We start from the raw sequence: 21,693 nt of genomic DNA, 5'->3' as shown, positions 1-21,693 counted from the left end.
GTCTCCACTTTCCGGCTGTTGGGAAACAGACAAACTGGGACATGGGGAACTTGGCGTATTTTCTTACATTCACGGTTAACAGTGCGACAACGGATGGAGATTTGGGGGCTGCTTCAAATCAGCTGTTCGCACAGTTAACAACTATGGGAGGCAGTCGGAAAGTGGAGACTTCAGGCAGCTTCACTTTCTGACTGCCTCCCATAATTCTTAAGAGTGGTGAACAGCTGATTCACATCTTCAGGCAGTTTCACGGTGCCTGAAATCAGCAGCGCACTTAAATGGGTAAGTATGGGATAAATACTTACTGAATTGCACAAAATAGCCGGCATGCTAAATGGCACCTTTGTAATTGACACCTACGGCTAATGGTTAGCAGTGTTTGCCTGATATAGTGGTGGGGACTGTATAGCACTTTCATGACCACAGGACATTCCAAAGCTCAATAAGGTCATTAGGTCCAAAGAGGGAAAGTGCTCTGTTGCGGAGCAGTTTGAAGAGCTACGGTGCTTTTGTGCTCACACGTAGAGGTGCTCTCCCAATGGTTAAAATGTAAATGATTCGACATTGTAGATAGGAGCACCTACACACGATGTACATTTAAATCAACTGCACGCAGGTTTAAAAAGGGCTTAGGATGGCCAAGGACAGGCTTGGCATTGCACTGGAGTGATGAGACTGCCACCTGCAAGGTGGGTCTCACATCTTGGGGCGATTGGGTCCCAACTTAAGACACTTCACACCAGTCAAAATGTAATTTACTAACTAGAACTGGTCAGCAGTTTCTACATCCATTTTTATACCAGATGTACATGTACATAATTCAAACTGGCCTGATGGTCAACTTACTTGAAGTATCGGTTAGGTTTGTGATGCACTCTCATGTGATTCACCAGATGGTGCATACTAGAGAAAGACCCGTTACAGTCATTTGCACAACATTTATACACTTTCCCTAAACGGAAAACACAGAGTCAGACACAAAGCAGCACATAGTGATTGTATTAAAATCACAACATATTAACTTTAGGCAGCGACTGCTGCCAACGAAGTTGAAGTCATTGCGCCTGTGCAGTGTTTTTTTTGGTTGTTCACATTGGGACTCATGGGCTCTGGAAAGAAAAGCAGAATCATTGAGAACAGCTTCCAGATTAATGCGCACAACGCTTCTGCACAGCTTCCGGTCGTTGGCAGCAGTCACTGTTAAATTTTCTATCCCGTGTAGAGCAAACTCAAACCTGGCATTTATATCAAATCTAGGGTCAGCAACGACCATTACCAGCTAAGTTGGTAAAATTATTCACTGCGATGGGAAACTGACATGCAATTGAATTTCAATACGAATTGAGTTTTGCAAGTATGACCCCACTCCAGGTAGGACAGTGCCTTTAAAAAATGGATTTATGATGACAACTGAACTGATAATATAACCAATCGTCAGTCATAGAAACATATTTTGTTCCAAGTTTTAAAAAAAATATATTCCAATTAGTTGGCTATTAACTAGGGATTCGCCAGGGATAGCTGCTGGGATGCTAACTGTTCAGAATATTTATTAATGATCATTATTGGCAAGAGCAAGTAATTATGGGAAATCAGGATGTATAAATGATGGGGATATCACTCAAACAGTGAATTACATAGAAACACAGTAACAGGCCATTTGGCCCAGCCAGCCTGTGTTGGCGTTTATCCTTCACACGAGCAGCAGTTCTAATCCCATAACCCTCTATCTCCCCTCCCTTCAATCACCTATCTAATCTATGCTTAAATGGTGACCTAGTCTCGGCTTCAATCGGTAATTCTGGTAGTGCATTCCACAGGCTCACAATCCTCTGTGTAAAAAAGGTTTTCTAGTTCTCTGCCTTTTACATTTAGTCTTCTATCTGTCCCCCCATAATCACTGGAATCAGCTTGCTTCTCCCCCATCCAGTCATATTTTTAAACAACTCCATCAAGTCACCCCATAATCTCCTCTTTCTCTGAGAACAGCCCCAATTTTTCCAAGTCTTTTTGTATTGCCTTGGCTCAAATTGTCACACTCTCGCCCAAGTTAGAAGGTTATGGGTTCAAGCCCCATTCAAGAGACAGGAGCACATAATCTAGGCCGACACTTGAATGCAGTACCGAGGAGTGCTGCACTGTCGGAGGTGCCATTTTCAGATGAGATGTTAAACCAAGGCCCTGTCTGCCCTTTCAGATGGATGTAAAAAGATCCCACGGCACTATTTCAAAGAAGAGCAGGGGAGTTCTCCCAGTGTCCTGGTCAACATCGACCAACACCTATAACAGATTATCTGGTCATTAGCTCATTGCGGTTTGTGGGACCTTGATGTGCGCATATCCTTACATGCCAACAGTGACCATACATCAAAAGTACTTCATTGGCTGTGAAGCGTTTTGGGACATCCGGAGGTTGTGAAAGGCGCTACACAAACACAAGTTCTACCTCTGCTCCCTTAACTTAGCACTTAGGATTTAACAAAGCATCCGGGACCCTCTGTCTGGACGAAGAATAAAGATAGCTAGAGGGGTGGACACCATCAAGTCTCTTTTTACTACTGCACTCCTAAATGAATTGCTAAGCTCCCTTCACCGCTCCCCCCTTGAGCCCAGTCTTTAGTGCCATAATAATTCATTTAATGATTCTGCCCAGGGTGCTCATCTTCCCAATAGGAAGCTTGCGTTTCATGCTTGTAGGCAAGGGTCATTTGATCAGAGTCCTCATGTTCCTTGAACTGTGGATAGTCATCACTCCTTCCTCCACCACTTTCTCCACTACTGCCAACTCCCCATTTCAGCAGGGTGGCTACCCTCAAACACTTGCTCCAGAAACCACCCTCACTCGGTCTCCAACACCCCCTCAATTTTTGAAATCTGGAGCTCAAGTAATCTCAGTTGGAGGCACTTCCTGCAGATGTGTTTGTCGGAGTTAACATCTGCAACTGGAAACTCCCACATCCTGCAGGAACCACACATTGCTGTCCCTTCCTGTGCGGTCATTCTTACTATAAAATGTTAGTTACATTTATATCCTTAACCATTTAAATTTCAATTAACCTACTCTGCTCCTTACACCCCACCCCACTCAAAATTTGTTATGGAAGTACGGTTTCTATCTCACTCTGCAGTTTACTTGACACAGCCACCGGGTAGATAGATGGTAAAACATATTTAAATTCTGTGAAATGGACAGTATGAAATGGACAGTATGCACAGAGTGCGTTTTTTGGGACACTGGATGCCAACACAAATGGAGTCCTATCACCATGTTTAAGAGCCTCTGAAGCAAGCTACTGAGAAACCTCAACCTGCAGAATTTCTGTTTGCACCACAGAGGGGCCACACTCGCTCCTTGCACCACAGAGGGGCCACACTTGCTCCTTGCACCACAGAGGGGCCACACTCGCTCCTTGCACCACAGAGGGGCCACACTCGCTCCTTGCACCACAGAGGGGCCACACTCGCTCCTTGCACCACAGAGGGGCCACACTCGCTCCTTGCACCACAGAGGGGCCACACTCGCTCCTTGCACCACAGAGAGGCACCCCACTTAGCGAAGTAGTGCACGTTGGTAGATCCCAAGGCTGAGGCAGCCCCGAGTGTATGCAGAGATACTGCTGGAGTGTAACCAGCTAAGATCCTGCAGATTACAAGTACAGAGCACACTGGTAAGCACCCCGTGCATTTCCAGCTAGGATCACCCGACTCATTAGAGCTTTGGCTTTCAGAGAGTTATCTGGAGGGGAGTGGGAAGCATCCTGGGCCCCTCCAGGTTCCATTAACGAACCAAGTTGGCTGGTCTATCATTAGCCGTGTCCTACAGTACTGCAGACCAGCCTGTTCCAGTTGTCGAATTACTGAAATTCACATTGGAGAACTTCCGTTGCCAGGCAGGTTACCTTGGAGCCATGTCAACTCCAAAGACGATAGTTATTGGTTGGTCATTAGTCAGCTAACAAGTGTGGTTTGTCAGTGGAGTACTAAAGGCAATAATGAAGGATTAATCATTAAATAAGTTGCCCAGGAACAATGAGTTATTAGCAACCAAATCATAGAATCTTCAACACAGGAGGCGGCCATTGGGCCCATCACATCTGTGCTGGCTCGCTGACTGGGCTCTCAACTTGGAGCTATTCCCCTGCCCTTTTCTAATACCCCTTACAAAAATTATTTTTCAAAATATTTATCCACTTCTCTTAAAAGGTATTGTGGGTTCTGCTTCCACCCACGTTTCTGGTAAGGCACTCATTTTTTTTTAAAAAGTGAAATTTTCCTAACCTTCCTCTTTATTCTTTGACAACAATTTTTAAACTTATAGCCTCTAGTTACCAACTTGCCAGCCAGTGGAGTTTCCCCCCCCCACTATCAAAACCTCTCAATTTTGAATACCTCATTATATATTCAACCTTTTTTGTACTAGTCTAGAGGAAACAAAACAGGAGGGAATATAAACAGATCACAAGTCAAGAAGTAATACGGGTAAACCGTGGAGCGGCAGCTATTATGTCCAGTCCAGGTCACTGCACTTACAAAACAGACACAGGAGGGAGAAAGAAGAGGACAACTGGATGACATGCTTTGTACCAGAAACCTCTGAAGAGGGAATACAAGCCTGGAGTGGGAGAAAGACAACAAAAAGGAATCGCTGATTGAAAGGAAAGGCAATCCAAATTCTGTAAACTTTTGAAGGCAATTAGCAGATTAAATTCTGGAACTTGTTAAAACAAATTCAATTTTTGGCCCACACCGGAGGAAATGTTAACCTGCATAGACTGTCAATTAACACAGAGGCCGAAGAATTCAAGAACAAAGACATTTCTGATTTAACTGGAGCACAGTCCTGCAGGCTTGGACTGGAGATAAAAAGGGAAATGAAAAAAGTGGTCTTGTACACCAACCTAAAATGATTTCCCCCCCCCCCCTCCATGTTCTTTACCAGCATTTAACCAATCCATTACATCACATAACGCCGACTGCCATTACTGGAGCCCATAACTGACCAGAAACTATGGCAATTTAGCAATACATGCTGAATTAGATTTGAAAAGGCTGATGGAAATTATAGCTTCCAGTTTTGTGCGTGTGTGTGCGTTTTTTTAAAAAAAGGCTCAGAACCTCAATTATCAACTTAAAAAAAAAGCAGGCAAATGTATCTTCAAAGACTGGATTCATCCCACAGCAAGCCCCTTTGTGGGATATAGTTTGTTTGATTGGGCTCATTAAAAATGTAATTATTGAGTATTCAGACGTCAGCGTTTCAATAAATCATAGAAGGTGGTCAAAAGTAAATAAATTGAGACGTGGCCACAACTTGGGCCAGACGACACTTCCAATAATACTCCTATACTGCTCAGAAGCTATGAATATTCATGTAAAACTGAAAAGATTGAAAATGGCAGAGGGCTCAGGGCAGCTAAACTTTCTATTTCCTATTCTTGTATGCCCCCTGTTGTAATCTTGGGCACACTACATCAAAGCATCCAAAATCCACACTAGTGCTTCCGACATGTCTTCCTTTTTCCTCAACCAAGGATTCCCCTCTACTATGGTTGACACGGCCCTTGACCGTGTCCGTTCTATCTCCCGTACTTCTGCTCTCACCCCTGCCCCTCCCTCCCGGAACCACGATAGAGTTCCCCTTGTCCTCACCTTTCACCCCACCAGCCTCCACATTTAACAGATCATCCTCCGCCATTTCCAGCATGATCCCACCACCAAACACATCTTCCCCTCACCTCCCCTTTCAGCATTCCGAAGGGACCTCTCCCTCCGCGACACCCTGGTCCACTCCTCTATCACCCCCAACATCCCTTCCCCCGGCACCTTCCCGTGCAAGTGCAGGAGATGCAACACATGCCCTTATACCTCCCCCCCTTCCCACTGTCCAGGGCCCCAAATACTCCTTCCAGATGAAACAGCGATTTACTTGTACTTCTTGCAATTTAGTATACTGTATTCGCTGCTCACAATGCGGTCTCCTCTACATTGGGGAGACCAAACGCAGATTGGGTGACCGCTTTGTGGAACACCTCCATTCAGTCCGTAAGGGTGACCCCGAGCTTCCAGTCGCCTGTCATTTTAATGCTCTGCTCCACTCCCACTCTGACCTCAGCCTCTTGCATTGTTCCGGTGAAGCTCAACGTAAGCTCGAGGAACAGCGCCTCATCTTTCGATTAGGCACTTTACAGCCTTCTGGACTCAACAGAGTTCAACAATTTCAGATCATAACCTCGGTCCCGATCATATATATATTTTTTATCCACACTTTTTATTTGTGTCTTCTTTTCTTCTCTCCCACATGGCAGCCGTCTTTCATTCTGCCAGCGCAATTTATACTTCATCTAGAGCCATCCTTTGTTTCTTAACCTGTCGCATTACCATCTCCTTTTGCCTTGAATATCTTTTAATGTCTCTTAACCTCTCCTGCCTTCTATCCTATCACAGACCTTCCCTTTTGTTCTTTCACCCCTCCCCCCTTTCCCAGCTCCTACACTTGCTTAAAAATCTGTTCCATTTCCTGCTTTGTTCCAGTTCTGACAAAAGGTCATCGACCTGAAACGATGGCCCAGAAAGTCGGGTCCCAACGCGTGAGTAAGCACGGAGTACTCACGCGTGGACCCGATGGAAGTGCCGGTTTCTTGCATGCACTACGCATGCGCGGGAAACCGGCATTTCCGATCCTCTGAACGAAGGGGTTCAGAGGTCAAACGCGTGCGCGCGGGAGTCTGCGCGTGTGCGTGCGGGAGTCTGCGCGTGTGCGTTGAACTTCCTTTTTTTTTTAAAAAACAGGTTTTTCCGTGCGTGAAGGCCTCTACATTTTACACATTTAAAAACCAGGCGTAAGGACTTCATTTTAAAAGGTAAGTGGTCAATTAATTAAAATTAGAATTTTTTTTTCCCCCCACAGGTTTATTATTTTTAAATACTTTAAAGTAAGGTAAGTGTATTTTTAGCCCCGTTTTTTTATTAAATTATTTTTTTCAAAAATTTAAATTATTGTTTAAAATAGTTATTTTATGTTATTTATAGTTTATTTAAAAAGTGTGATTTTTAAAAATATTTATTTGAAGGGTAAGTACTGTTTTGGGGGCCGGAGTTTTCATTAGTTTGACAGTTCTTTCTGTCAATCTCATGAATGGGCTTTTCCCTCCTCCGATTGGTTGCCCATGGCTCACGTGATCCCAGCGGACGCATCGCACTAACTACGCCCCTGGGACACGCAAGCACAGCGCGCCGGGAGCTGGACCGGGCCACAGAAAGGAAATGCACGCAGGCCAAGGCCTCAACTGCCGGCGCGCTAGGTAAGTGTAGGTCGGGGGCTTGCACCCGCAGGAAGCCCCCGACACGAATTTCTGGGCCGTTAACTCTGTTTCTCTCGTCACAGATGCTGCCTGACCTGCTGAGTATCTCCAGCATTTTCTTTTTTCATCCAAAACACTTCTTCCTTATAGCACCTTTAACATAGTAAAACATCCCAAGGCGCTGCACAGGAGTGTTAGAAGACAAAAAATTTGACACCGAGCCACCTAAAGAGAAGTTAGGGCAGGTGACCAAAAGCTTGGTCAAAGAGGTAGGTTTTAAGGAGCGTCTTAAAAAAGGAGGAAAGAGAGGTGGAGGGGTTTAGGCAGGGAATTCCAGAGCTTAGGGCACAAAATAGATAAATAATGCAGTTATCCAATTTAGCCTACACCCTCTCTGTATGAGAAGAAAATAATCATTGGTAAAAGCCAAGAAGTTCACCCATAACATTTTTTGTTGTTATTTTTCTTCTTTATTTCCCCAATTCCAACTCGCACCAACAAATAGAAGAGGCGGACCTGTTCCTGGGCCTCCACCAATGCTATTCCATAGCCGCTCATTAGAAGATGCAGCCAGCTATAAATCAACATACAATTTATATTCAAAATAAATCAGGTAAGTGAATTGTATTCAGTCCAAGAGACAGTTTACCGACAGTAATTTACTATACTTCATCACGTATATCCAAAATAATGGCTCTCCCCTGGATTCTCTCTCAACACAGGTGAATCTCAAAGTGGATGCTCACTTCCCTTACTTGTTGATACACTACCACACAAAGGCAGCGATCACATTTCTCAATGTGGGCTAACTTTGGTGGCGGTGCATTCTGTTGCCTCGGCCCTAAACTCGAATTCCCTGCCTAAACCTCTCCGCCTCGCTACCTCTCTTTCCTCCTTTAAGACGCTCCTTAAAACCTACCTCTTTGACCAAGCTTTTGGTCACCTGCCCTAATTTATCCTTATGTGGATCGGTGTCAATTTTATTTCTGTTTTAAAATACTCCTGTGCAGCGCCTTGGGACGTTTTACTATGTTAAAGGCGCTATATAAATACAAGTTGTTGATCTCGGCAGAGGGAGCCCAATATAAACCTGTAACTGGAGCACCTAGCCACACAGCTTGCCATCATAAAGGACTACAAAGAAATCAGTGGCCCTCACAGGCCTGACCCATCTCTGCATCCTCGGCTCAACTTGGAATCAATAGAATCACCACCCCCAGACTGGGTCCGATTCCTTGGTCAGTACCAGATGACCCGAAACTACTCGTGCCAAGTCGTCAAAAACAACAAAAAAATACATTAAAAACAGACTAGCTTCGTTTGCTTGGCTGTTATTCTTAGTCAATCAAACAGGATCTTTGGGAACTGAATGGGATTGTTGGAGACATTTAAACAATTAATAGTAAACTGCTCTCCACCAGTAACCAACAATAGAACGACTAATTTACATCTGTATAGCCCATGCAGACAATTCTTCAAGGTTTCTTCTTCTTCTTCGGCAGTCCCTCGGAACCGAGGAGGACTTGCTTCCACATTAAAAATGAGTTCGCAGGTGACTGATGAGTCCAATGCGGGACCTACAGTCTCGGTCACAGGTGCTTGGGTTGACGTGCACTCCTTGCGCTTGGCTTCCGCTTGCTCCCAGCGAAGAGACTCGAGGTGTTCGGCGCCTTCCCGGATGCTTCTCCTCCACTTTGTGCGGTCTTGGGCCAGGGATTCCCAGGTGTCGATGGGGATGTTACACTTTTTCAAGGAGGCTTTGAGGGTGTCCTTGAAGCGTTTCCTCTGCCCACCTGGGGCTCTCTTGCCGTGCCGGAGCTCCGAATAGAGCGCTTGTTTTGGGAGTCTCGTATCGGGCATGCGGACAATGTGACCCGTCCATCGGAGCTGATCGAGCGTGGTCAAAGCTTCGATGCTGGGGATGTTGGCCTGAGCAAGAACACCGACGTTGGTGCGCCTATCCTGCCAATGGATTTTCAAGGTTTAGCAGTTAATTACCTGCCCATGTCTGCATGAACCTTGCTTTTCATCCCCTCAGGCATTACCACGAGCCAGAATCCAAATCAATAATCTAATAGTCAAAAATAGATTTTCCTCCCACAGAAAGCATGCAAAATTAAGCTACTTTTTCTCAAATGCAATTCCAATTTAAAAAGCACGAGGTTAAAGACACTCAGCCAAACTGGCTGGGGCCTAAAATTAATCAGCAAACCCAAAATACAGGCCATGGCTTTGTCATAATCTGTGATCACAGTCACCAGTCTATACGGGTTTGTGCTAGTAAATGAATGCACATACTTCATCCATTCTCAACACATTTGTTATTTTTCATCTGGATTCAATGATCCATCACCACTTAACCAAATGTTGAAAAGGGGATAAACCAAAAGAACCAAACAAATCTGATCACAAACTACTGTAGAAAGGTTTTGACTGGGAGGAGTTTATTTGCAAGCACACTTTCAGCAACCCTCTCTTGACTTTCAACTGTTTCACCAGCAACACACTCTGGGCGTCACCATTGGTCCAGTTAAGCCTCTGGCCAGTCATATCAACATGGCTAGAAGAGCAAGACAGATACTGGGCACTGTGAGGAGTGGTTCACTTCCTAACTGCTCAGGGCCTCTGCAAGATCTACAAGGAACAGGTCAGAAGTATGATGGAATACTCACCACCAGTCGCTTAGATGGATGCATCTGCAATACTCCAGAAGCTTAATACAATCCAGGACAAAGCAGTCGACTTGATCGGCAACCGTTATTGGACTCAATATTCACCCCCTCTATCATCAGAGCAATGTGGCTGCAGCGTAGCCTATATCTACAGAAAACACTACAGCAACTCAAAATTAACTTTGACTGCACCTTCCATACCCACGACTTCCATCAACAAAGGACAAGAGCAACAAGATCACAGGAACATCACAGCCTCCACAGTCCTCTCCAAGTCATACACCATCATGTCTTGGAACACATATTACCTTTCCTTCATTGACCTTTGATAAAACTCCTGACATTTTCTACCTAACACCAAGGCTACAAGATAAGGTCAAAGGAAATTGGGACTCACCTAGGAGAGTAATCCAAGAGATGGAAGACAAAAAGAAATGAGGGTAGAATGAGTCAAATGTAACAGGGTCTTCACAACCGTATTAAGCTTCTAAATGAAACATGATCGTTCCAGGCTGCCACAGGTGACATCTAGGATAAGCCTGTCTGCAGTAAAATGATCTGGATAACGTGACTGATGCAATATTCGACAGGGGAAAGCACTTTTGAAACTCTCAGTGGAAAGGAGACACCAACTGGCACAGAACTTTATGGGGCCTGATCCACGTGGCCATCAGGCCCCACAAGTCACCCAAATACATGCATGACAAGGAAGTATCACCACTCCATAAATGCTTAGGTAGGTTAAGACCACAGAAGTATGATCCTGCATATTAAAAGGAGGGCCCATGATGCTTTTATTATTCAGTAGTCCAGGGTACTTGCAGTAGTTGAAAGTCCGGAAAGGTGATGGCTCATGAGAGGCCAAGACTACCCATTGTAGTTATGGCTAATACCCCCAATTAGAAACCCCCATCAGCAGCAGAGTGCAAAACAAATGAGGCTCATACGATAATCTGGTGTTACTGCCGGGTACACCACAGGGATGCTGAAGCAATGATTCGGTTGTTTGGACCACTCAGGCAGGTGCTGTTCTGTAGTACAAAGTATTCATAATGATCACTGTAATTTTGCCAGCCAAGAAATCGGCAGGCAGGACAAGAAAGAGAGGCCCACAGGGCTGCAGGCTCACAGAGGAGGAGTAGGGCGAAATGGTGCACAGGCAGGGAGATTAGAACAAAGGTTGGGGACTGAGAACTACTTCCAATAATAGACATATCCTGTCACTGACCAACTTTGTTTTTATAATGAAAACAGGTTGTTCCCCTCGTCCCTTGGGGATACAGTGCCTATACCAAAGCCAAATTGCCATCTTTCAGCCCCCTCTCATTACTCATTACCTTGCACAGTTCTACCAGCAAAATATCTACACTAAGAAAAACCTATTTATTTAGCGCTATTTACAGAAAACATATGCTCCAAGCCCCATGCCTCCACTTAGTGATACTACTGGTGTGCTTGCCCTGCTATCTAACACAGGGCTCTGTCCAGGTGCTCGGAGTAGGAGGAGCAAGTGTGGTGGTAGGTGCTGTTGGATACTGCAATAGTGTTATAGAAACATAGAAGAATAGGAGCAGGAGTAGGCCATTTGGCCCTTCGAGCCTGCGCCGCCATTCAATATGATCATGGCTGATCCTCTATCTCAATACCATATTCCCCCTCTCTCCCCCCCATACCCCTTGTTGCAATGGTCACGCCCTTGAACCCGACTGGAAGAAAGTGCAGGCACCCTAAGCTGCTGCCTTATTGGACCCTTTTCCGGTTATGCCCTCATTGCCGGGCACCTCAGCTGGATGACCAGCAATATCCGGAAAGCAGTCCTTCGGGGAGTCTCCAGCGGCTAAATCGCACCATCGGCGTTTGTTTCAAATTGCCGATCTGGCAGAAACCGATTCCTGCAAGTGGGTGCCAGGTCTCAGATCGGTGCCAAGCACAGCAGACCTGCGTCATGCGCTTGCAGCGTGGCAGTTCCTCCTCTTTGGAGGTGAATCACCCAGTGCAGCTCCCTCAAAACACAATACCTAGATCTCTGGGGTGGTCAGCAAATGTGTTGTGGGGGCAGCGCTTGACACAACCTGCTGTGAAATGCCACGGCCCTCGGGCTGGCCTCTTCCTCATGGAAAGGAGCTGCCTGAAGAGAATAAAAAAAGAGGGAAGATGATTTATGAAGCACCCCCATGACAATGCCAAGAAAGACAAAACAATGGTAAGATAAGAAAAAGCTGTGCATCGTGCACCTGATTTGAAAGTGTAGCACCTGTTGTATGGATTAAGCAACGGAGTTTAAGGAGGACGATAATAAATGAAGATTACCAGCTGGGCAGCAGCATCACAATGCCAAACTTGCCCTCACCAATCCCCTCCATAGATTTACTGCTGAAAATCTCAGGGCTATCTCCTCATTTTGGATGAGCTGGGCCAGCTGGCGTTCCTCTGGTGGTTATGGGCCACCCTGGCCTGTGAGTAGAATGTATTTAAGATGTTAAGAATGACCAAAGCACCCAAAATAGCAGTCCAGTGCCAAGATCATCTCTCACTGTAACAACACTTTTGAAAATTAAATTGCGTGGCATTTACTCTTTGGAAACTTGCTTTGTACAAGATTTGGCTATTTCCCCCACTCCAGTTGTGCCTCCCAGTTTCTGTTGCAGGAAGGAGTACTGGGAAGAGGTGCATGTTCACTGCATCGATCGCAGGAAAGTTACACAGAGGCCATACCATCAAGGGATGAAGAGTCAGCAGGTATACAAGAGGTTGGTACAGTTACCTTAGCATTTCTTCTGATGTCACTGGACTCTGCATTTATTCCCAGTTACGACGAATTCGGGCGATTCCATTCACCTGCTCCTCCGCTTCCATTCATGCAGCTCACGCCTCCGCTTTAACAGGTGGGTGGCCTTCAGCACCAGAGTGTTGCCCTACTTTGCTGCACCTGCTAGCGCAAGGCGTCCAAGGAGTTAACACTAAATGCAGCCGCCTTGCCCACGGTCCTCGATTGCTTCATTGGCAAAATGTGTGCTGTGCGATGATTCTCCCCAGCTGCCACACTCCTTCCCAGTAAATGGTGCAAAGTATTACAGAACTTCCTTTCATTAGCGAGAAGCAGCTACAAGACCATTCAATTTGACAAACAAGCCTGCTGTCCTGGGCCAGTGCACATTATCCACACACAACAAAAGGGAACGGTTTGCCTTAGTAAACTTGGTGAGAAACATAGACATAGAAAAATCGGAGCAGGAGTAGGCCATTCGGCCCTTCGAGCCTGCTCCGCCATTCAATATGATCATGGCTGATCCTCTATCCCAATACTATATTCCCGCTCTCTCCCCCCAGCTCTCCCTGCTGCTTGCAACCAATGCATTACTTTTGTTAACACTGGTGATTGGTTGATAGTGATGTCAGTAAGGAGTATAGTAGAAATGCAATGCTGCAACACAGCTGAATAGATGCACTGCTGGGACCATAACCTACACTTTTACTGAACACCCAAAATATAAAATGCAGCCTATATTTAGCCAATCACTACATAATGAGGTGAAACCCTTCTGATGACAACATTTAAATAACGCACAGTTGTTTTACATGTAGCATCTTACTTAAAAAAATAAATCTCCCTTTTTCTCTTCTCCTGAAGGTTATGCTCCCATGGAAACTAGAATCTATCTGGTACCTTATCCAAATGTCCATTCTTCATTTATGAACACAGACCGGGTGTTGATCAAAGGGAACATCACAGCTAAGCCTAGTCCCATCCCCATCTCATAGCCATGTTACAGTCACGTTCATGCCTTGACTGCATTTTCCACAAGCAGATCTAAGTCTCATATAAGCTAAAAGTCACATATTTATTCTCTGCCAGGAATAGGTTAGCATAGCCCAGAGCTAACAATTAACCCTAAAATCACAGTAAATTATCAGAGAATACATGGGATGCCCACAATATTGTCCATTAACCTCAAAGCAGGAAAACAGCACCACTAGACTGTACAAGCGAAAGCCACTTGTCCGGACTTATTTAAAGAAACACAGAAGCAATAAAATTAGCAATGTACCAACAACAAAATCAAACTTGGTCTAAAAACCAGATGAGTGTCTGTAATTCTTAAAGTTCCTCTCAGTAAATTCTTAATGGAAAGTAGATTTTTATGAATTAGCACCCCTAGCAGAGAGCTTTGTGCAATGGGACTAGATACTGGGAATTTAAGTGAAGTAAGCACATGCTGCACAATTTTTCACCTATTAAAATTAACATGCAAGTTCTAGCCCAGAGTGTCTTATGGTACAAATGTACAATTTCTTATAGAATTACTATTCCTAGCCCTGGCAAGCATTAAGGCTAATTGAATAGAAGAGTTTCTAGATTATTTTCATTTCATGTAGAGGCAGTCTCTTAAAGATTTAAAAACTGTATTGAGCAGACACACGTCACAGGAAGCAGTGAGTTAATATCTTAGGTAAATTAGTCCTTTTTCTAATGGAGTGGCAGTGTGAAGGGCTTTAATGATGTTGGCAAGCACGAGGGCCAGAAAGGGCAACTAAGCTTTGGACGGGGAAGGCGATCTAGGGAGCAAGATGCAAGTCTCATGGAAGAGATGAAGTTGGCATCAAATTGTGCAGCAGAATGTTGAAACAGCCATAAAAATTTGTACAAGACATTGGCCAGGTCAAAGTTGGGGTATTGCATGGAGTGCTAAGAGCTACAGAAAACAGGAAAGATTCATTGGAATGACACCAGAATGAGAGGTTATATCAAATGAAGAGCTGAAGATATTTTCCCTGCCCTCCTAACCGCAGAAGAGAGAAAATTAATGGGGTGGGTGAAAATTAATCTAAGAGGTTTTCAAGAGTATGAAAAAGCATTGAGAAGGTAAATAGTATAAAATAGTTTGTACTGATTTGCAAATTGGAAAGAAGGTGGTATAGATTAAGAATTATCACTAGAAGAAAGAAGGGGAAAGTTAGAAGCATTTTCCTCTCGTACAGAGGGTTATTAGAGCACAGAATGCTTTAAGCAGAAGTGACTATTAAGGCAGGGTGAAACTTGTTAAAAAAAGAAACACACGCACACACACACAAATAGTTTAAAGGAAGGCTTGTTGTAATCCTGTTCAGTGCTTCATACCCTCCACTGATTGGGTGGTGGCTACCACTGCCTTTTCCGGCTCCGTTCTGAGAGACATGTTTGTGCCAGGAATGGGACCGGGCTCATCGTAAGACAATGCCTCAGATGGGGAAGGTGCGACACCAGACTCCAGAGAAAATAACTTTATCTGATGCTTCTGTCTAGAGAGAGAGAAAACAACAGTTTGATTGAAACCAATTATTCTGGACTTTTTCTAAACAAAACGATAGAACAATAACATCTTAATTTAGTCACCAGACTGTGACGTGCAGTTCAGCAAATATAAACACGATTCCAATCACAGATACACTCAAGGGTCCAAATTGCAAGATTAACATTGCTATCTTGCAAGAGTTCATGCATGCAAGAGATAAACAGTGACAGAGCAGGAGCTCCTGGCCAATGAGCTCACAGCTCCAGCAGTACAAGTACCTTCGTTTAGCCGAGAGCCTTCTCAAAATGTTGGTACCAAACCATTTTTTCTTAAAAAAAGATACTTATTCAATTACAGTTTAATTAAGGAATATAATCAAGCATGATATGTGGTTCTATTAATTTATTTCATTCTACTGTGCACATTTGAAAATGTCTTAAGAGGGAGAGTAACATTTATGATTTTCAAATATATGAACGTTGTGTTCTTAAAACTCAAGAGATCTGAAGCAAAACTTCTAGCTTTAAATTAAGCGAATTTAAATTAAAAAAAAAGTGAATCTGTAATTAATTTATGTGAGTATATCCCCTGTGGCATTGTAATTGGAGTCAAGATGAAGTAGTCTTCAAGTGAAGCAGGGTTAGAGGGTGGAGGAGAATCAGACCAGGGCACACAGACACAATTCAGTACCCATTTTAAAGTCATACATTCTGTTCTTATTTTTATATTTCCATTATAAATTCCCATGTTTATATTTATGATGGAAACTGCTTCTGTTAACTTATCACACCACAATTACACTCTCCTGTCTTCAAGTGAAAGCCACTGTAAATTGAGTATTTAAGAGCAAGATCATTGGTGAGCTACTAACAGAGTTAAGATATAGATCAGCCATGATCTAACTGAATGGCAGAACAGGCTCGAAGGGTTGGATGGCCTTCTCCTATTCCTACTGTAGTCAGATCAAATCTTTGTATATTAGCTTGCATCAGGAGTTATACTGAGCAGCAGTGAATATAAAGGGAGCTGGAAAGCTGCAACAAATTTGTCCAGCGTGGGCCACGGTGGAATCTTAATTATCTATCACAATGCAGAGAATAATGGAACTTGCTAGCTAGAATCCCCCCAAAATAACAGCAGATTGCAGTTCTGAATTTGATAAGCAGTCCCAATTCCCACTGATCTCTCATTATGCACATATTTCGAGAATGCAGACAGAACACTGCGAATAATTGAGGTTCCCATTATATACTGAAACATACCAAAACACTGTCAGGGATGGGTGGACTCGCACATATACAGAAAAACATTCGAGATGGGGTTTGTATGGATGTACAACCCATACCAAGTTACTAGAGAATGATCAAACTGGAATCGTTACAATTTTCCCTTCCTTGGCCCAGGGGTGCTGAAGCCAATTCTAGTGCGCTTAACATCCTGACGAAGATCAGCTAATTCAGCCCACACAAGAAAGGACTGTGGGACTTAGCAGCACTGGGGAAGTGGTGTTCCTGGCGTTTGGGAGCTTTGGGTGGTGTCCTGTAGTCAGGGATCAATGAGGAATGGATCATGGGGTTTGGTAGCACAAGGAGCAGGCAATTGAATGTGGGGTCCAGCTCATTGGGGGAATTCCTGGAATATGGTAGTATTGGGGCGGGGGGAGAAATTCTAGGATCTGGCAAGGCTGGGAAGGGTGGACCCGAGGTGTGACAGCACTGGTAGGGAATTCATCTGCCAGAATCTACAGTTTGAGAGACCAGAATCTAGCCCAGGCCTGGCCTGTTCACACTGTTCCCTGGTCACAAGCTAGTTTTCCACATTTAACATTATATTTTCCAACTGTAATTGTGAATACAGTTGGAAAACACAGTATCTGACTGCTGAAAACCAGCCCGGTGCTGGGCACAGACACTGTCTGATGACCAGAAACAGGCTCAAGGCAATTCTCATGGTTCAGGACAAAAAGTCACAGCAGGTTGGCATGGCCCAGGCAAGGACAATTTGAGCTGGATGGAATTGACTCAGGCTATCAAACAGACAGGACTGCAGGTAATCCTTAGAGCCAGGCCAGAGACACAAACTACAGGTAGACTATCCTTTATCCGAAAACCTTGAGACCAGCTGAGTTTCGGTTTTTGGAATTTTTCGGATTTCAGAAGGTATTGGGAAATTTGTCGGGGGTCGGGGTCGGCGGGGGGGGCGGTCGGCAGTGGGAGAAAAGAATATCGGATGGGCCGCTGCAGCTATCGGACGAGCCGCTGTATTGTCGGGTTCACTCTCCCGGTACCTCATTCACACTGCCCGGCTCGGCCTGCAATCTCCTACCCAGGAGGGAACTCTGTGACCCTCTGCCCTGCTCAGCGTAAGTCGTGTGCCACTCTGGTCATGTCGTGCGCACGACTTACGCTGAACGAAAAAACTTTCGGTTTTTAGAGGTTTTCGGAAGTTCGGATAAAGGATAGTCTACCTGTATTACCTCATAGTCAAACTCAAGCCCATGGCCCCTGACAGAGGTTAAGCTTCAGGGAACAACGCTCAATCGATGCATTTCCGACCAAGAGTTGGGCAATCTGATGAATAGGTTGACATTTTTGCAAATTCTTTACATTGTTATAAATTGTATTTTGTGTGCAGTCAGCAAGCTAAGGGAACAAAATAGCAACGGGAACAAATGGCCCAATTTCCATTTTTTCGCTGCTTAAAGTTCAGTTCTGATTTGTTGCTCTTTTAACAAACACAAAATCTGAGGCAAAGCATATATCTATTGTAATATTTTTAATACAGAATCCTAGAACATTACAGTCCCATTAAGTCTGCACTGGCGTTTTTCTCCACTTAAGCCAGTCTAATTCCATTCTCTTACTTACACTACACCTTTAACATTCCTCTTTTACAAACAACTGTAGTCACCATAATACATTGTACATTGCATAACAACCCCACTATAAAACAGCATATCCTGACTGGCCGTAAGCAACACTACAGAAGGTGATAGATGTAAACAGAAAGAAACCCAGTTATTTCAATTATAAGTAGGAAAATTTGCAGATTGGCCTGGAATATGAAATTTGCAAATACCTGGCAGTCTGCAAACTTCTCATCAACTGGAACCACACTCTAACTGGCCTCAGGCCTCATGCCCAGGGGCCCCAGCCAGGTCTCACTATAATGCAAAAAAGCTGGATCGTTTGAGCATAGTGTGTTGTGAGATGATCTGCTTTATTAGTAATGTAGTGTGTAAACATTATACAGGCCTCTTCCTTCATGCATTATGGTTTAATGACACACGGGTGCAGAAGGCAGCAGGGCCTCAAGAATTGATAATCTAGCTCTGATCACATGCTCCAGATTCCAGACTAACCATGAGCAATATAAATATATCATGAATCTAATTCTGTGCTACATTACGTCCTATTTTAGAGGGCTTATTCATCCTATAATTAAGGTTAAGGGGCTTTATGGATCAACAGCCGTTCCGAAGTTCAGTATATCTTCATGATCCCATACCTAAAATCAAATTATATAATATTAACAGGTGAAAGACGGTTTGATGATTACTTCAAGATTTTTACAGAGACACTGACTAAATCTCCATAACACTTCCAGGAATTATATCCACATGATGGTCACGGACCATCCCAGGGTTATTCTAAATCCCAGCGTCTCTAATGAAGGAATTCCTTCGATCCTAAATGCATTTAGTGATTTGAAACATAAACCCGGAAACGTGAAATCTCCTCAGTGCGCGGGAAAGCTTTGATCAGTTTCACCAGAATTGTAAACAAGGCAGGTCCGGGGCTGCGCTCTCTGGAAATAACAAGGGGACAGACCCACATCGACCGTAAAACCATCGCTACAACCTTCAGGCGCCGAGCTCCGCCAGAAACAGGCCACTCACCATCAATCCCGGGAGGAATTCCGGCAGCCAGGCTGGTGCGCACTGCCTTCGGAAAGAATGATACTGTCACTGGATGACGTTCGCAACACAACCCGGCTACATTGTAGCCATTTTAAAACATGGTCTCAAATATCGCGAGAACTCGGCGATCCAGGTGGGGCAGCCACACAGTTTAAAGGGCTCCTGTGGCTGGTGGTCGCGCACAATGCAATGCAATCTGCACACAATGTAATGCATGCACTCCACACACACAATGCAATGCATGCAATCCGCACACAATGTAATGCATGCAATCCGCACACAATGTAATGCATGCAATCCGATTACAATGCAATGCATGCAATCTGCACACAATGCATGCAATCCACACACAATGTAATGCATGCAACTCGCACAATGCAATCTGCACACTATGTAATGCATGCAATCCGCACAAAATGCAATCCACACACAATGTAATGCATGCAATCCGCACATAATGCAATCCACACACAATGTAATCCATGCAATCTGCACACAATGCAATCGGCACACAATGCAATACATGCAATCCGCACACAATGTAATGCATGCACTCCGTACACAATGCAATGCATGCAATCCGCACACTATGTAATGCATGCAATCCGCACACAATGCAATCCGCACACAATGTAATGCATGCAATCCGCACAATGCAATCCGCACACAATGTAATGCAATCCGCACACAAAATGCAATCCACACACAATGTAATGCAATCCGCACACAATGCAATGCATGCAATCTGCACACACAATGCTATCCGCACACAATGCAATGCATGCAATCTGCACACACAATGCTATCCGCACACAATGCAATGCATGCAATCTGCACACACAATGTATGCAATCCGCACACAATGCAATGCATGCAATCCGCGCACACAATGCAATCCACACACAATGTAATGCAATCCGCACACAATGCATGCAATCCACACACAATGCAATCCACACACAATGTAATGCACGTAATCCACACAATGCAATCTGCACACAATGTAATGCAATCCGCACACAATGTAATGCATGCAATCCGCACACAATGTAATGCATGCAATCCGCACACAATGGAATGCATGCAATCCACACACAATGGAATGCATGCAATCTGCATAATGCAATCCACACACAATGTAATGCATGCAATCCGCACACAACACAATGCATGCAATCCGTACACAATGTAATGCATGCAATCCGATTACAATGCAATGCATGCAATCCGCACACAATGCAACCCGCACACAATGCATGCAATCCGCACACAATGTAATGCATGCAATCCACACACAATGTAATGCATGCAACACACACAATGCAATCTGCACACTATGTAATGCATGCAATCCGCACAAAATGCAATCCACACACAATGAAATGCATGCAATCTGCACAATGCAATCCGCACACAATGCAATGCATGCAATCCGCACAATGCAATCCACACACAATGTAATGCATGCAATCCGCACATAATGCAATCCACACACAATGTAATCCATGCAATCCGCACACAATGCAATGCATGCAATCTACACACTATGTAATGCATGCAATCCGCACACAATGCAATCCACACACAATGTAATGCATGCAATCTGCACAATGCAATCCACACACAATGTAATGCAATCCGCACACAATGCAATGCATGCAATCCGCACTGTAAGAATTCACAATAATTTACAGCTCCGAAGATTAATTTCTTGGATTAAAGAATCCCTGGGTGATACACCTTAAAAAATTTCAGGGATCAAAAATGGCCGTCAGACCGCATGGCCGAAGACAAAGGACTTGGAAAACAGCTTTCTGTGTCTGTGAAGAAAGGTTCAATGGCAGTCAAATCTGTCAATCAAAGGGGAGTTTCCCCCCACCCTGCAGCAGGACAATCGATGCCTGTTTGTTATACAATGTTGACTCTAAGATCAAGTGCTTGAAACTGCCAGCATGAACAAAGGAACTTTGTTTGCTAAGCACTCAAGACTGTCAATCAATTGCGGTTCCAGATGACCACAGGACAATGCCTTGTTTACAAAGAAATTGAATGCTATTAGCATTTGTTTGTATATCAAGTGGACACATCCAAACTGAGGAGAAACCATTTAAATGAATGGGAGAACACATTCAAACCCATTACTGGACAATGGAGCAGTTGGATCCCTTTTGTTTTAGCCCAGAAACATCCGGATCTGGGTGGGCCCCAAATGGGGGTATAAAAGATAGCTTCCCAGAAGCTCTCGCTCTCTCTGGCCTCGCCTCCGTGTCCCTCTACAGTGTGGGAGTCTGTAGAAGCGAATCACCAGCAGTTTACTTTTAAAACACTGGGGTGTTTTTCACTTCGGGGCAGTGAAGATCTAAGTTCACAGGACACGGAGCAGGCATTTCCAGTGGTGAGCATATATTTTTCTGGCCTTCCACAAGGCAACTTAGGATAGGTATAGGGGTGGGAGTAAAGTGGGAATTTCGTTAGAATTGTGATTTTAGTCACTTTCCTTCATTGTGTCCGTTTCTCCTCCCCTATTT

At 44.3% G+C, this 21,693-nt stretch overlaps 1 protein-coding gene across 1 annotated transcript in view; it reads right to left on the bottom strand.

The window, feature by feature from the left end:
• Nucleotides 1-19,279, bottom strand: part of znf414 (zinc finger protein 414) — a 29,815-nt gene extending 10,536 nt beyond the window's left edge. The window contains exons 1-3 of the mRNA XM_086004740.1: nt 19,145-19,279; nt 15,093-15,253; nt 847-952 (exon numbers count right to left, since the gene is read on the bottom strand). Coding sequence (XP_085860866.1) covers nt 847-952; nt 15,093-15,150 — 164 coding nt within the window. The 5' untranslated portion in view covers nt 15,151-15,253; nt 19,145-19,279. The remainder of the gene's footprint in view (nt 1-846; nt 953-15,092; nt 15,254-19,144) is intronic.
• Nucleotides 19,280-21,693: the final 2,414 nt, after the last annotated feature.

This window comes from Somniosus microcephalus, chromosome 13, assembly GCF_052327205.1.
Source record: "Somniosus microcephalus isolate GS21.2 chromosome 13, FLI_Smic_1.0, whole genome shotgun sequence".
In the NCBI taxonomy this organism is placed as follows: Eukaryota; Metazoa; Chordata; class Chondrichthyes; order Squaliformes; family Somniosidae; genus Somniosus; species Somniosus microcephalus.
Note: the sequence above shows the minus strand (reverse complement) of the source record. Positions and strands in the feature narration are given on the sequence as shown.